This window comes from Somniosus microcephalus, chromosome 19, assembly GCF_052327205.1.
Source record: "Somniosus microcephalus isolate GS21.2 chromosome 19, FLI_Smic_1.0, whole genome shotgun sequence".
In the NCBI taxonomy this organism is placed as follows: Eukaryota; Metazoa; Chordata; class Chondrichthyes; order Squaliformes; family Somniosidae; genus Somniosus; species Somniosus microcephalus.
This window is the reverse complement of record NC_141005.1, coordinates 63835505-63852707: the sequence shown is the minus strand read 5'-3', so window position 1 is coordinate 63852707 and position 17203 is coordinate 63835505. Positions and strand designations below refer to the sequence as shown.

Below are 17203 nucleotides of genomic sequence, written 5' to 3'. Positions count from 1 at the left end.
CAGCCTGCCGACCCGAAAATGACCTGTTTATTCCTACTCTCTGTTTTCTGTCCATTAATCAATCCTCAATCCATGCTAGTATATTACCCCCAATCCCATGAGCCCTAATTTTGTTTAATAACCTCTTGTGTGGCACCTTATCAAGTGCCTTTTGAAAATCCAAATACACCACATTAACTGGTTCCCCCTTATCTATTCTGCTAGTTACAACCTCAAAAAACTCTAACAGATTTGTCAAACATGATTTCCCTTTCATAAATCAGTGTTGACTCTGCCCAATCCTGTTATTATTTTCTAAGTGCCCTGTTACCATGTCCTTAATAATAGATTTGAGCATTTTCCCTACTACTGATGTCAGGCTGTAGTTCCCTGTTTTCTCTCTCCCTCCTTTCTTAAATAGTGAGGAAGCTGACAGATCACGAGGGATAAATCGCCGGGGAGGGATGAGGGGGTCGGGGAAGAGCCTGGGGGTGTCAATGATCGCGGGGGAGGGGGGCGGTGTTATGGGGAGATTGTGGAGGTCGGGGGCAGGGGGCGGAGGGTGGTTTACAGGGTAGTTGTTGGGCCTGAAGGAAACACTGCTGCTCCTCCTGGCCCACGAGACCTTATGGATCCTGCCCTCCTCACCTCCTTTTACCCGCCAGGTTTCCCGAGGCCCGTGAAAAATGAGTTAAAGATAGAAACCTTGTTATAAAGAGGCACGCAGCCTCGGTAAAAGGTTTCAAGGACCGGCCTGTCTCCTGCTCGCTCGCCCTTCATCCTGCCTCCGTTAAAACCGGAAGTCTCCGGATTCGAGGCAGCTTGGGTTTGTGTTTGAAATTTTTAACATTTTTACTTCCCACTTGACCCAAACCCTCGCGTTTTTGGGGGTTGAAAGTACCCCCATAGAATCTTACAGCACAGAAGGAAGCCACTCGGCCCATCGTGCCTGTGACAACTCTTGGAGCGGGCCGATTGCTCTCACTTCCTTGCTCTTTCCCCATGGCCCTGCAAATTTCCCCTTATTTATCCAATTCCCCATTGAATGCTATTATTGAATCTGCTTCCACCACCCTTTCAGGCAGTGCATTCCACATCATAACAACTCGCTGCGTAAAAGAATTCTCCTCATCTCCCCTCTGGTACTTTTGCTATTATCTTAAATCTGTGTTCTCTAGTTACTGATCCTTCTGCCACTGGAAACAGTTTCTCCTTGTTTATTCTATCAAAACTCCTCTTTATTTCTATTATATCTCCCCTTAACCTTCTCTGCTCTAAAGAGAACAACCCCAGCTTCTCCAGTCTCTCCACGTAACTGATGTCTCTCATCCCTGGATCCATTCTAGTAAATCTCCTCTGCGCTCTCTCCAAGGCCTTGACATCCTTCCTAAAGTGCGGTGCCCAGAATTGGACACAATCCTCCAGCTGAGGCCTAACCAGTGATTTATAAAGCCTGCAATCTGGCTGTTAACTGTTGGAGGAGAGGTGCATGTGGCTAATGTTTTGCATCCTTTCTCAGGGGAGGATAGTCTGTCCTGCTTGATTTCTGGGTGACTTTGAGTCATTGAACTGTGGGGGGGGGGGGACCAGACAGAAATGTCACTAGTCTCACCTCATAGGGGCTTAATCACCAGTGTCACAGCTTCACTCCTTGCATTTCAGGCCTAAACCGCTTCAGTGCCAAGGGGCAGACCTGGAGAACGTCTACCAGCTCAGGACGCCCGAGGATGCAAACCGCATTGCAAAACTGGCCAATGACAGGAACGCTGTTATAGTGGGAGCTTCTTTCATAGGTATGACCTCCTGAACTATCTTGCTGTCCAACCAGCCAGTACCAAGCTTATTAATATGCCTAGAAAGTATTTAAGTCCATGATTTAACTTTCTGATGTTGGGGTGACCTATTCAATCTCAGTCCTTGCAAAGTTAGAACACGGGCCTTTCACATCTGGCACTAACTTTTAGAATTATTGTAACAGCAAGTTAATAATATGACAGACTGAACGTGTTAAGAAATATATTTGGTCAGTTTTCTGCTCGTCAAGGTCAGTGGTGCCAGTGCTGAAAACAGAGCAGTATTCAACACTTCAGCTCAGGAAGAACAGTGTTTAACCTGCAGATCAAACCCCCACATGCACTGCCCCATCAAACACTCCCAGTTTAAGTGCAACACAGTAAAGCGCCCTCCACTCTGTCCCATGTCAGGTATACCACTGATTCAGTACAGGATGGAGCTGGGTCTGTTTTGCTCAACAATTAGTTTACTATTGTACCAGTGTGATATTTCTATATCCTGTTCCAACCAGGATTACCACTTCTCTGAGTGACATTGCCAATTTATGCTGAACTGTGTTCAGTTTTGTGTTATGGTCTTCCATCTTCCATCCACTACAAACTGGTTTGGAATTGCCCCAAACCACAGCCAACAGTGTGAACACCTCCATGGTGATGTGGTGACTTGATTCAATCACAGGTCCTAAAGTTCAAAGATTCACTAACACAGTGTGATATCCAGTCCCCATCAAGTTTGTTTTGGTATTTTTTAAGTGTACGGTATTCAATCGCATTTTGTTTTAAGATCAAACCACTGCTTTGTATGCAGTGTGAATCCACATTAATTGAGGGAATGGGAAATCTTAACAGCTCAAACCTGGCTAATTAAAAAAATGCTCAACAAATATTCAGCTTTAATTCAGAAATGGACGTCAGTCGAATACAAGAGAGGTTAAAGGTTATACACAAGGTTGAGGGCAATGACTGGATTACGGAATGATTTGTTTTCCCCAGGGATGGAAGTAGCCGCCTACCTCACCGATAAAGCCCACTCAGTGTCTGTTATCGGGATTGAAAACATTCCTTTCAGGAAGGTGCTGGGAGAGAAGGTTGGACGATCTATCATGAAAGTAAGTGAAAGAAGGTGGAGAAGAAGCAACTGGCTGACTAGTGCACGTCGAGTGAACTGATTCAGCTTGTTTGTTGGAGACAGGCCTTCATGTGGACTGGGCCTGACCCAGTTATAAATAGGACAGGAACTGGCTTCAGTGGAAATATCTTCAGTACCGAAAGACAGCTTGAAGGACAGGCCTTAAATGGTTTTGCTAATCAAATAATTCTCCATTGCTTTGTTTTTATAATCTTTATGCCTTACCCGAATTAAAGCGGCAATGTCATCGACATAGCCGTGACTCAGTGGTAGCCCTGAGTCAGAAGGTTGTGGGTTCAAGCCCCACTCCAGATACTCAAGCACTCCAGTGCAGTGCTGAGGGAGTGCTGCACTGTCGGAGGTGCTGACTTTCGTTTGAGACGTTAAACCGAGACCCCGTCTGGCCTCTTAGGTGGACGTATAAGATCTCATGGTGCTATTTCTCCCCAGTGTGCTGGGCCAATATTTACCCTTCAACCAACATCAGTGAAATAGATTATCTGGTCATTAGCACATTGTTGTTTGTGGGAACTTGCTGTGAGCAAATTGGCTGCCGCGTTTCCTACATAACAACAGTGACTACGCTTCAGAAGTATTTCATTGGCTGTAAAACACTTTGGGACGTCTCGATGTCAGGAAAGGTATGATATAAATGCAAGTTCTTTCTTACATATAGGCCTAGAAATTCAGTGCCCTTAGCACCGATTTTGCGGCGCTAGAGGGCCTAGCGCTGCAATTGGCGCCGGTTCCTAAATTGCCTGGGGCCCTTCCGCGGCGGTAGACCGGTAGCGCTGCGCCGGCACCGATGACGTCATCGGTGTGCGCAGCGTCCCGGTTGCCGTGATAACCCGGCCCCAAGCCGAAATTCAGTTGCAGCCGCAACTAAGACTCCGGCAAACGAGTGTTGCCGGAGTCTGCGCCGGCGCTTTAAGGAGGCGCGGCGGCCGGCCGCTTTCCCGCCGGCCGCCTGCCCGCAGCTCCCTCCCCGGACTTCTCCCCCCCTCCCCCCCCCCCGGAACAGATGCAAGCCCGGCACTTGTCCGAGGTGCCGGGCTCATTTTTGAAGAGATTTGCGCGGGCCGCGGCCGGGTGCAGGCAGCTCCTCCTTAACAGAAGGAGGAGGCCTGCACTTCCCGAGCCTGCCGCACCGCAGCTAGCGCCGCAATGCGGCGCGTTGCGCCAGTTTTCAGGCGCTAAAACCCTTCAGTAGCGCCGGCAGCCGTTTGGGCGCGGCGCTACTGAATTTTTGGCGTGCGCAAAGGGACTTAGCGCCGGTGCTAACTTCCGGCGCTAAAGCCCTGGCGCAGCGCAAACTCAATTTCTAGGCCATAGTCTTATACAAAAAAAACCTTTTCCAGAAATGTAGAGAGCAACGTTTAATGATGCACGTAGTCACACAGTTACGCCATCAATTCTGTTTTAAAAATTTACTAACGTGTAAAAACCACTCTGTAAAAGAAACCACGCCTGCTGCTCGAGCAGACACCATACCTAAAATGGCCAACACTGAATGTCATTTTCTGAACAGAATTTTCTCGACTGTTCTGGCAAATGAATCCAGTAAAAACTTGCCTTTAATGAGACAGATGGTGCTCCTACAGAGAGTGTGACTGGATTGTCCATTCAGATTATAAGCAGTAATGTTAGTAGCGGATTGATCCTGCTCATTGGTGCTTTGTTTTCTTTTCAACATCGCAGATGTTTGAGACCAACCGGGTGAAGTTCTATCTGCAGAATGAGGTCTCAGAGCTGCGGGGACAGGATGGAAAGGTACTGAACCACCTCATTAGGATGTTCTGGGAGTATGGTCCTCTTCCTTCATACCTATTCACAGTTATAATTAATACTGCCATGCTTGAAGTGCCTTGTGCTGCAATCATGGGACAGATAAGGGTCAGGCTCTTGGGTGGGAGAGGCGTACCATCGAGCACCAAAACCCTACATCATAGGTAGGGAGAACATGGGACTGCATTCCCCATCTCGGCTGGGCAGTGGTCATGTAGGCTCGGCACAGTGGGGAAGGTCTGGCATCGTAGGGAGGCAGCAATTGTAAGTCAGGTGCTTGGGGTGAGAGATCAGATTTAGGTTGAAGAGCGTGGGATGCACCAAGCGTGATTGTCTTCTGTGGGAATGCACCAAGTGGAGACCAATATGTGTGATGTGGTACCAAATATAGCCGCGTAGGTATAGGGAGGCACCAAGTGTAGCCCACAGGTATAGGGAGGCACCAAGTGTAGCCCACAGGTATAGGGAGGCACCAAGTGTAGCCTGTAATGTATGTACTTTGAATAAGGAACTATATTCTGCAGCCCCTGTATACTGCAGTACCAGTAGTGACCACCCCTGTATATAAGCCTGTGTAGTAACTTTGTATAGTAGTTCCAGTTTTGTCTCCATTCAGTAAACACCTGTTATAACCAACTCCGGCAGTCCGTGTCTCAATTACACACGGACGTTACACTGGCGACGAACAGATCCGAACTTACCTACAGTTCTGCACCACCTCATGGGGATCCATCCCTGAAGTGAAGTTGTTGGAGGTCGAGGCCAGAAGGAAGAAATCCAAGAGAGACGGGCGTCGACCGTGGGCAGCCGCCCTCTGATTCATCGAATTCGAAGATTTGCAGGAGAGGCTGTCGAGAGCTGGGCTTGGTTATCCAGTCTATGGTGTTCCAGCTAATCGGGCTGGTGGCAGGTAGTACACTGATCCTTCCTGGGCTGCGGCGGGCTAGAGCTCGATCGGGTGGCTTTTCAACGGGGCCGAGCAGCGTTGTCGGGAAGAGGAGAGAGAGGGTGGAGCACACAGGGTGCGGCCAGTGCTACGAAGCCGGGCAGCGTACAGACCCAAGAAGAGGGAGGAAAGTGTCCCATAGGGTCTGCTCTGACGACGGGAACAGTAATTAAAATAAAAGAAATTAGAAGCGCAGAAAGCCGCGAGGAGCTGCAGTTTGCCACGGGGACCGCGGAGAGCGGCGTTGGCAGCAGCGCGGGAGGGAAGTGCGCGAAGACCATAGGGCGTCGCCATCAAGGCATAAAAACGCCATCAACAGCGCTAGCAGCAGCGGAAAAGACAGAAAGCGCGGGAGGCGCCATCTTAATCCAGTGGGGAAGAAGGCAAAGCGCGGGAGGCGCCATCTTAGATCTCCAAGATGCCGAAGACTGGCAATATCACTGCCTTCGATAATGCAATAGAAGACTGGACCACATATGTGGAAAAAGTCGAAGTATATTGCAAGGCAAATGAAGTAGCCGATGAGAAAAAGGCATCGGTACTACTAAACTTAATGGGCGCAAGAACGTACGGCCTATTGCGGAACCTGATCACTCCAGTCAAACCGATGGCAAAGAGTTTTAACGAAATTGTTGATATCCTACAGGAACACCTAAATCCTACACTGCTGCTGATAGCAGAAAGATTTAAATTCCACAAGAGAAATCAGCATAAAGATGAGAGCAATGCTGATTACCTTACGGAACTATGCGGGCTATCGAAGCACTGCCAGCTCGGAGCAGGACTGGCAGATACCCTACGGGACAAATTTGTCTGTGGACTCCTGAGTGAAGGAACCCAGAAGAGGTTACTCTCAGAGAAAGAGCTGACGCTAGATAAGGCTTTCAGCGTGGCAGTATCGTATGAAGCAGCAGCAAGGGGAGCTGCGGAAATACAGCAAAAGCCACAGGAATACGGCACCCATGAAATGACACGGGGATTTGAAAAATGTTATCGCTGCGGCAGAACAACCCATGACCAGAAGGACTGCTGGTCCAAGGACAAAACATGCAGGCAATGCGGAAAGATGGGACACATTGCACGAGTTTGCAGGTCCGGGAAGAAGACTAACGACAACAAAAAAGCTACTAAGGAACAGTACAGGAAAGTACAAAAGATGACGGACAGTAGTTCCGAAGACCAGAAGAGCGATAGTGAATCCGGGAACAAGAGACTAAGCTGTCTCAAACTACACAACGTAATCGCAAAAGAGGATCACCGAACCATTTGGGTCACCCTCACGATAGCAGGGTCCCAAGTCAAAATGGAATTGGATACAGGATCAGCCCTGACCGTCATGAATCGACGAGACTACGAGCGGCTATTCTCACACATACCCTTGAAAGACACATCCATTGTCTTGAAGACATATACGGGGCAGAAAGTATACCCCAGAGGGAAAATAAGGGTGCCTGTCGAATACAATGGCAAGGAAATACAGAAATTGTATCTGTACATACTGCAAGATGGTGGACCACCGTTATTGGGACGTGAATGGATCAGAAAGATAAGTTTAGACTGGCACTCCATTCAGGCACTGACTGTGGCTGGTAAAAAGGATGACGTCACACCTGGACGATTGTCAAAAATCTTAGCTAACGCTAAAGAGGTATTTCAACAAGAACTGGGAACTCTTAAAGGCGTAACCGCCTCGATAAAAATAGAAGAGAATGCAATTCCCAAGTTTTTCAAAGCAAGACCGGTACCGTATGCAATTCGCCCAGCCGTCGAGGCAGATCTGGAGAATGCAGGCGTGTTATCTAAGGTAGACTGGAGCGAGTGGGCGACACCCATCGTTCCTGTCATGAAGAAAACGTTAAACAATAAGTCTGAGGAGCCAAGGAAGGTTCGCATCTGTGGGGACTTCAAGGTGACGGTGAACCCAGTCCTTCACACAGTACAGTATCCTCTTCCGAGGATAGAAGATATTTTCGCCTCGCTATCTGGAGGGAAGCGTTTTACAAAAATTGACCGAGCACAAGCATATTTGCAGATGGAGGCTGAAGAATCCTCTAGGAAGTATCTCACGATAAACACTCACAAAGGTCTTTACCAGTATAATCGACTGGTATTCGGAGTAGCTTCAGCTCCAGCGATATGGCAAAGAGCGATGGAACAAGTCCTGCAAGGGATTCCGGGGACTCAGTGTTACTTGGATGACATCCTAGTGACAGGTGAAAATGACAGTGAACACCTTGCCAACCTAGAGCAGGTGCTCACTAGACTAAGAGAACATGGGCTACGAGCCAATCGCCCCAAGTGCGAGTTTTTTAAGAAACAGATATCGTATTGTGGCCACGTGATTGATGAAGAGGGGTTACATAAGCCCGCTGACAAAATTGAAGCGGTAGTTAAGGCTCCTGCGCCTGAAAATGTGTCGCAACTGAGGTCATTCCTCGGATTGGTGAATTACTACCATAAGTTTTTGCCGAATTTGTCCACAATTCTGCACTCACTGAACGCCCTACTACAAATTGGAGTAGCATGGAAATGGAGCGATGAATGTAAGCGGGCCTTTCAGAAGTGTAAAGACCTGATCACTTCAAGAGAAGTATTGGCTCACTACAACACATCACTACCGACAAGACTGGCGTGTGATGTGTCTCCCTACGGCATTGGAGCGGTACTGTCACATAAATTCCTTGATGGTTCAGAGAGGCCGATAGCTTTTGTGTCACGCTCGTTAACTTCAGCCGAGCGTAACTATGCCCAGATTGACAGAGAGGCCCTCAGCCTGGTGTGGGGGGTGAAGAAGTTCAATCACTACCTGCACGGACAGAAATTTACTCTACTAACTGATCATCAACCTCTTGTCTCCATTTTCAACCCTCAGAAGGGCGTCCCGATAATGACAGCACAACGGCTACAGAGGTGGTCCCTTTTCCTAGGGGCACACCAATATGACATCGAGTACAAAGGAACTAAACAGCATGGGAATGCTGATGGATTGTTGTGCCTACCGTTGCCGATGGTGGAAGAAGCACCTGCAGTGGATCCTGTGGAGATCTTCCACTCGACCATAGTCGAATGTCTACCTGTGACGAATGCAAACATAGAAAAGGAAACACGAAATGACCCAACACTCTCCAGGGTCTATGATTTAACGGTGAAGGGATGGCCAGCACATGGCGAACCACTGTTGCCAGCATTCTCGCCGAGAAGAGAACAGCTGTCAGTGTGCCGAGGAACCTTGATGTGTGGATCCAGAGTAGTAATTCCACCCAAATTGAAGGATAGAGTGCTCAATGAGCTTCATGAGGGTCATCTGGGAGGGGTAAAAATGAAGAACTTAGCCAGAGCATTTGTGTGGTGGCCGGGAATCGATAGAGAAATCGAAGAGATGACCAAGAGCTGTACAGGATGCCAGAAGGTCCAAAACGCCCCACCACAAGCCCCTCTACATCCATGGGAGTGGCCCTCATCTCCATGGCAAAGGGTACACATTGATTTTGCTGGTCCATTTATGGACTCGATGTTTTTAATTGCGCTGGATGCACATTCAAAGTGGCCAGAGGTACTAAAAATGTCCTCAACCACCACAGAAAAAACTATCACAGTCTTACGAACCATATTCGCCAGAAATGGGCTGCCTGAACAGATTTGCTCCGACAATGGACCAAAGTTTGTGTCTGAAGAGTTCCGGAGGTTCTTAAAGAACAATGGTGTTAAGCATTACACATCCGCCCCATATCATCCAGCCACCAATGGATTGGCTGAGAGGTTCGTTCAAACATTCAAGAAGGCTATCAAGGCAATGTGTAATGAAGACATACCCCTACAACACAAGGTGGATAACTTCTTGTTTGCCTACCGGAATGCAACACATGCGGTTACCAACCAAACTCCAGCCATGATGTTCTTCAATCGAAGACTAAGATGCCGCTTGGATTTGGTTAAGCCAAACATCAGAAGAGACGTGGAGAACGGGCAGTTTCAGAATATGAATGAAAGGCCAACCAGGAGTTTTAAGATAGGTCAACCAGTTTTGGCCCGGGACTACCGCACAGAGAAATGGCAGCCAGGAACGATCTGCACACGGCAAGGACCTCTAATGTATACCATGGACGTTGGGGAGAGCATTGTAAGACGCCATGCTGACCAGATTCTAGAGTCACTGGAAAACGTCAAATCCACACAACGATCCGATACACCTGGTGATGAAACCGAAGTACCAATTGCATCTACCTCAGAATCGGTGATATTGGAAGCAGACGAATCAAACAGCGACGTTGATCCCGAATCAACTTTGCCAGAAGAACCTGATACCCCAAAGAGGCGTTATCCGGACAGAATCAGGAAGCCTCCTCAAAGACTGAAATTATAATTGCTTAACTTCAGCTAATGTGTATAGCAACTGTAATTGTAAATATGTTATTTAATTATTAATCGAATGTTATGTACTGCTTAGCTAAAAGGGGAGGAATTGTAGTGTATGTACTTTGAAGAAGGAACTATATTCTGCAGCCCCTGTATACTGCAGTACCAGTAGTGACCACCCCTGTATATAAGCCTGTGCAGTAACTTTATATAGTAGTTCCAGTTTTGTCTCCATTCAGTAAACACCTGTTATAGCCAACTCCGGCAGTCCATGTCTCAATTACACACGGACGTTACATAGCCCACAGGTATAGGGAGGCACCAAGTGTAGCCCACAGGTATAGGGAGGCACCAAGTGTAGCCCACAGGTATAGGGAGGCACCAAGTGTAGCCCACAGGTATAGGGAGGCACCAAGTGTAGCCCACAGGTATAGGGAGGCACCAAGTGTTGGTCAACTTGGATGGAGAATCTGTCTGGCCGTTCTCCTGCTTCTCACGTTGGCTGGTTACACAGCAGCTTTGGCAGAGGCCTGGGAATAGGCCATCCTCTCACTCCACCACTCTCTTGGCTGGGGGTGAGGTGGGGCGGGAGAGGGGTTTGTGCGAGGAGACTAAGGAAACTGAATAAGGAGAAAAAAATAGGAGCCTGACACTCCCAAAAAACAAACTTCACCCTGGAGGAGTTCGTACTTACTGCACCATCTAACAACTGGCACTTTCTGTTTTATCTTAATGAAGGTGAAAGAGGTTGTTCTGAAAAGTGGGAAAGTCCTACGAGCAGATGTTTGTGTGGTTGGAACTGGTAAGTGTGATCTCCAGAATTGACGGGCGGTTCTATAGGTTTTGTCTCAGCCTTGGCCGAGGGTGAGGACAGTGACTTTTTCTCCCATTGGGCCTCTTCCACCGTGGCTGTGCTACCAGCTGTGTGTATTCCTGAGTGTGGTCGTTTCAGGAATCTCCCCAAGTTCACCTCCTTCACAGTGAGAATGCACGGAGACCGCTGGGCACGGATTGGCTGCCCGCCCACCCCCCACCCGCATCCTGCCTCCGTTAAAACCAGAAGTGGGCGGGTTGGAGGCAGGATTAGATCGGGAATCCCATTTTTAACAATTTAACAGCCCCCATGCTCCAAACCCACCCGTATCTTTAGGGTAAAATTCGGTCCAGGGAGAGAGAACGCTGCAACCTGAACTGTGCGGTGTGTTTAACCTGAACTGTGCAGTGGGAAACTGACGGGATCAGATCGGTGCCTGCTTAACACCCCGATCGACATTACTCTCCATTCGCTTCAATGGAAGTAAAACAGGTGGCCGATCTGATCCCATCACTTTCACGCTGGGTGGGTTGTGCTGAACTTACCCCTGTGAAATGGTGAGGAGGACAGTCTCATGGTGACTGTAGGAGACAATGAGGGGAATGGTCTTGCTGTGACTAAGAGACAAGGAATGGTTTGCACTGACTGGCAGATGCTGGTGTAAAGGATTTCCCGATGAACACAGCGATCTCAATGGGCCCTGTCTTTCCCTTTGGATGCTGTAAAACCAGGTAAAGGGACGAAATGGGTGGACATTTGAAGCAAAGTTAATAAAATTCTCTACATCGGGGTGTGGGCACTTACAGTGAACATTGCTGCATCATCTCATCCAATGGTTCCTCATGGGTCATGCTTCTTAATCTTCTCCTGTAGGGGTTGTGCCAGCTACTTCGTTCCTGAAGCAGAGCGGCATCAACATGGATTCTAAAGGCTTTCTTCCCGTCAATAAGGTAATGTGCATAGGAGGTCCAGGCCACAATATGGATCTTGGGTTACTGTTGGATGCAAAGTATGTAATGCAGGTTATCCAGGCTGAGGGATGAGGGATCCACCTTTGCTTGCAGCAGTGTAGTCATTATGGTGCTGGATAGCAACCTAGCAGCCATGAGCTCCAACTTCACCATCGCAAGGTGTGAAATGGAATTCAATAAATCAGGTGATTTGCGGACTAGGACCAGAAATAAATTCACCATCAAAGCTGTCGTCAAACCCCAACTGGTTCACTAATGTCCTTCAAGGAAGGGAACTTTAGTCTACACTACGTGGTTGACTATTAATGCTCTGCTGTGGTCCAGCAAGCCACTCAATTGCTGTCACCACCATGGGAGCACCATCATCACCAAGAGTGCACCAGTTCAAGAACTAGGCCAATCACCACTCTGTCAGGGCAATCAGGGATTGGCTATAAATGCGGCCCACCCAGCATCAGCTACATCCCGAGAACAAATAGATTTAAAACATCATGTCAGTCCTTCTATATTTACTGTGCGTGTACGTATGATTCATCACTTGCATGGGGTCCTTCCTGATACTCTTGCTCCGAGGCAATGGGCTGCACCCTCCCGATGCACTCATTCTGCAGCTCATACTTTTAGTCTCACCACACTCGTCCTTCCAGCCCATGGGAGATGCCCACATAGCACATCAATATCCTGACATGGGATATGACAGTCACTGAGGCAATTATTTCCTGCAATCCACTTCCCCTTTGATAAGGTAGATAGAGAGATACTATTTCCTCTGGTGGGGGGAGTCCAGAACCAGGGGGGCAGAACCTTAAAATTAGAGCCAGGCCATTCAGGGGTGATGTCAGGAAGCACTTCTTCACACAAAGCGTATTAGGAATCTCGATCTCTCTCCCCCGAAAAGCTGTTGATGCTGATGGTCAATTGAAAATTTAAAAACTGAGATTGATAGATTTTTGTTAGGCAAGGGTATTAAGGGTTACGGAACCAAGGCGGGTAAATGGAGTTAAGATACAGATCAGCCGTGATCTAATTAAACGGTGGAACAGACTCGAGGGACTGAATGGCCTCCTCCTGTTACTATGTTCCTAACTCCAGAATGATTCCAATATAGCAACTGCTAACATTTCCACTCTTACATTCCAATATTAACCGTGCCAGTCAACTTGGTTGACTCTTAGCTGCCCTCTGCACTGGCCGAGTGAGCTGCTCAAGCTGTATCAAACTGCTTCAGTTCAAGAAGGAGGCCCACCACCTTCTCGGGGCAACTAGGGATGGGCAATAAATGCCAGCCTTGCCAACGATGCCCACATCCCAAGCATGAATTTTTTTTTTTAACAATACTCCTCTACAAGTTAGCGGCACACTGTAGGAAACTGGAAAAGATGATGACAAGTTTCCCCTTTCTCTTGGTCTTCCAGCTCATGCAGACTAACGTGCCCGGGGTCTTTGCTGCTGGTGATGTTGTCACTTTCCCGCTGGCCTTTCGCAACAATAAGAAGGTGAATGTGGGTCACTGGCAGATGGCCCATATGCACGGTAAGTGGCACTTCCTGATGGCGCGATTGGGGAAGGGGGCAGAGAGACCCCTCTGCCTGTTAATGCTGTGGGTGGCAGCAAGTCTGTATTTGCCAGCGGTGAGGTTCAAACTCCACGCACCTCGACCGGAGCAGGTAAAGAGATGGTTAATGATACAGTTCAGAGACTACGAGAATGAATGTCCTAAAAAAGTGTTGTTAGCTGGTCGTCCTTGTTAAATTTCAATTGTTAACAGACTGAAGAGGATGTCCTGGAAATTCCACAGGGGCGCTCCCATTTACTGCCGTAAGTTTGGCGGGAGGTCGGCAGAAACCTGGAGAACTGGCTGAAAACGACTGTCAGTGCAGTTTCTCTGGGAATCCTGCTGATCTCCAGCCATGGTTACAGCGGGAGATGGGAAGAACCTCCACAGAATTTCAGGGCCGATGTCACCTGGCCCTTCAGATCCACTCTCAATGGAACGAATTGAGATGGCGGTGGTAGGGGTGGCAGCAAATTTTCATCCTCACCGCCTGCCACTAATCTGGCGGAGCGGCCTGCCCGTTACAGAACCCGACCGATTTTCATGCCAATCATTCTCTTCTGGCAGTGTTTGGCTCATGTATGGGTCAGTGTCACCACTGTACAGATGGCAGTGGAGCGCAGGGTTACACCAGAACCGCCCAACCCACACTGTGAACAGGGGGAAGTCACCATGGCCAATCCCATACCTCTCCTCGAGAAGCTGGTCCCTGCCCATCTCCTCAGTCTGGGAAAGCAGGGAAGCCAGAAAGATAAAATAAATGACAGTGTTAGAGAATGGATGTTCTTACTTCTAAGTTTTATGTTATTCCACAAGATAATAGCATTTATTGGCTTTCAGAGAAAATAAGTATAGAAAAATAACCGTTATTACCAACAATTACACATATATAATGATAACCATTACTAATAATAATTACACATATACTCAGGGTCACACTTATGGTACAATGTACCAGAGAATTTACAGTGTCACAGGTTTCGAGCTTGAGGGGATCGGCTGGTCAAGTCTTTTTGAATTCTGAAGATTGGCTTCTAATCATCCACCCTTTAAACCTTCCTTTTACTCTGATTACATGAGGACCCACATGTTTCTGCATTGCCTCATCCAATTGGCTGTCATATCACCAGTTTTAACAGAAATCACTCCCCACACTCAATCATGGCTTTACCTTGAATGAGCTGGCAATCAGATCATTCAACTGGAGGCAGTTATGTCGGCCCAAGACTCTCCTACAGATGTGATATCACTTGCCTTACACAGATGTGTCCTTGGCGGTGTTAATCCCCAGGAGGATAGCTGAGCTATCTATGAGGCTGGAACAAAGAAAGCTTGTGAGGAAAGAACAGGACTGATAGTTAAATATTGCAGGATTTGACATATTTAGAAAGCTTAGGGAAGGAAAACCCTTAGCTGCACTAATTAGAGACAATATAACAGCAACAGAAAAAAAACATAACCAACATGGAAACAGAATCCATATGGATTGAAACAAAGGATAAGAAGGGATTCATCATATTACTAGGGGTATTCTACAGACCACCTAATAGTGGAAGGGAAGTGGAGGAAGAAATATGTAGGCAAGTCTATGAAATGTGTAAAAAACTTTGAAGAATAATCATGGGAGATTTCAAGTACCCCCAAATAAAGTGTTAGGAGGTAGGGAAAGGGGAAAAGGGAATGGAGCTTGTAGAGTGTGTTCATGACTCCCTTCTAAACCGATATGTAAGAAGCCCAACAAGAGAGGAATCACTACTGGATCTAGTAATGGGAAATGAATCAGAGCAGATAAGAGAAGTAATCATAGGGCAACCTCTAGGCAATAGCATTCATAACATAATGGCCCAGAAATTCGGGTCCCCACGCGTGAGTACGCATTGGGTACTCACGCGTAGGCCCAATGAAAGTGCCGGTTTCGTGCATGCACTGCGCATGCGCGGGAAACCAGAACATCCGTTCCCTTGAAAGAAGGGGTTGACAGGTGGAACGCGTGCGCCAGAGAGGCAGCGCGTGCGCATCGAACTTAGGTTTTTTTTGCAGGGTTCTCTGGGAGGGTAAGTCTCCAGCAGTTACACTTTTAAAAAGCAGACGCAAGGCCTGCTTTTAACAAGGTAAGTGGTGAATTCACTAAAATTAAAACATGTTTTCCACAGGTTTATTATTTTTAAATACTTTAAAGAAAGGTAAGTTTATTTTTAGCCCCATTAGAAAATGTAATTAATTTTTTCAAAAATTTAAATTATTGTTCAAAATAGTTATTTCATGTAATTTATAGTTATTTTAAAAATGTGATTTAAAAAAAAAAATGTATTTGAAGTTTTAGTTATGTTTTGGGGCTTATAGTATTTATAGATTTGACAGCTCTTCTTGTCAAATTTATGAATGAAGCATTCCCTGCTACCATTGGCTCTCCATGGCCCACGTGATCCCAGGGGACGCTTCGAACTAACTGCGCCCCTGGGATACGCAAGCACTGCGCGCCAGCAGCTGGAGGAGGCCCAGGATCGGAATCCCACGCGGGCCCACAGCACAACGGCCGGCGCGCAAGGTAAGTGCAGGTCGGAGGCTTGCACCCACGGGAAGCCTCCAACCCGAATTTCTGGGCCAATATGGTTTAAAATAAGGATTGAGAAAGACATAAGTAAGACAAAGATCGAAGTAACAGTTTGGAAAAAAGCTAATTTTGAGGGGATGAGAATGGAACTACAGAAGATAAACTGGAAAAAAACTGTTGACAGAACAGCAGTGGGAAATATTTAAAACGGTGATCAATAGAGTCCAGGAGAAATATTTCCACTAAAAAACAAGAACAAACTAGCCAGTAATGACACACCATGGATGAATATAAAGATAAGGGTAAGTACATAGACAATAAAGGAGAGGATGAGAAAAGGGAATACGAAGAGAAATAAGTCAAAAAAACAATTAGGAAAGCAAAGCGGAACTACAAAATTAAATTATCAAGGAATATAAAAATAAATAGTTAAATATTTGTGAGCTTGTGAGCTACTGTGCAAAAGCCAGAGTCCAGACAGCGAGGTTCCATACAAAGATTACGTTTATTAAAGCTAGCATCAACAGTATTAGTATGATAATAACAGTAAGCAATTATATAACCTGGATACCTTGGAATCGTGAGCTGATCAGACCCCGACTTCCAGCGGTAAGCTGGGTGATCCAGACACGCTGAGACCTCCAAAAACCACTGACCACTAGCCCTATAATTATACCCAATATGCCGGGGTCTAATTACGTACACACTGGCCTTGTCCCTGAACAATATTCTGTTATCTGTAAGTGTCTGGTTCTTGCAGCTCCAAGCTCAGCTGTTCCCAAGCAATAAGCATCAAGCTCAGCCGTTGGTCACAAGGACATTGTAACTTGCCACAAAGTGGCAGGGCCTGATGGGAAAATGGTCAACTCGTAATGGTCAACGTTGTTACATCTCCCTCCGGTTGATCCTCAAAGAATCCTTGAGGATCATTACTAACGTTTCGCTGCTTGAAGCCGGGCCATGTCAATCTCCACGCTGTAACATTTGATCATTCTTTTCCTCTCCTGGTCACTTTGTTTTGACCACAGTCAATCACAAAATCAAAGGGTGCAGCCAGTTTGCTGACAGCTATTACATCCCAGTACAATCAAGACGAGTAAACAACCCAAATCATCTCAAATGATTGAGTCTTTGGCATGGGTCAGAAATTCAAAAATGCCAATTTTTATGTGATAACCTCATGTCTGGAACAATTTACAATAACCAGAATTTCACCGCGGCCACAATAAAAGTCTGGTTTTCACAATTTAATAGATTAGTTAACCTCAACAAATCCAATTTAATTCAGACCAATATCTTAAACTAAACACAAGACAGCTTG

The 17203-nt window shown here is 46.9% G+C and overlaps 1 protein-coding gene across 4 annotated transcripts in view; it reads left to right on the top strand.

The window, feature by feature from the left end:
* Positions 1-17203, top strand: part of aifm3 (AIF family member 3) — a 426013-nt gene that overhangs the window by 386851 nt on the left and 21959 nt on the right. For all 4 annotated transcript variants that reach the window (XM_085961914.1, XM_085961917.1, XM_085961915.1 and 1 more), the window contains exons 11-16: positions 1642-1772; positions 2766-2881; positions 4600-4671; positions 10727-10790; positions 11676-11752; positions 13189-13306. In XM_085961914.1, coding sequence (XP_085818040.1) covers positions 1642-1772; positions 2766-2881; positions 4600-4671; positions 10727-10790; positions 11676-11752; positions 13189-13306 — 578 coding nt within the window. The remainder of the gene's footprint in view (positions 1-1641; positions 1773-2765; positions 2882-4599; positions 4672-10726; positions 10791-11675; positions 11753-13188; positions 13307-17203) is intronic.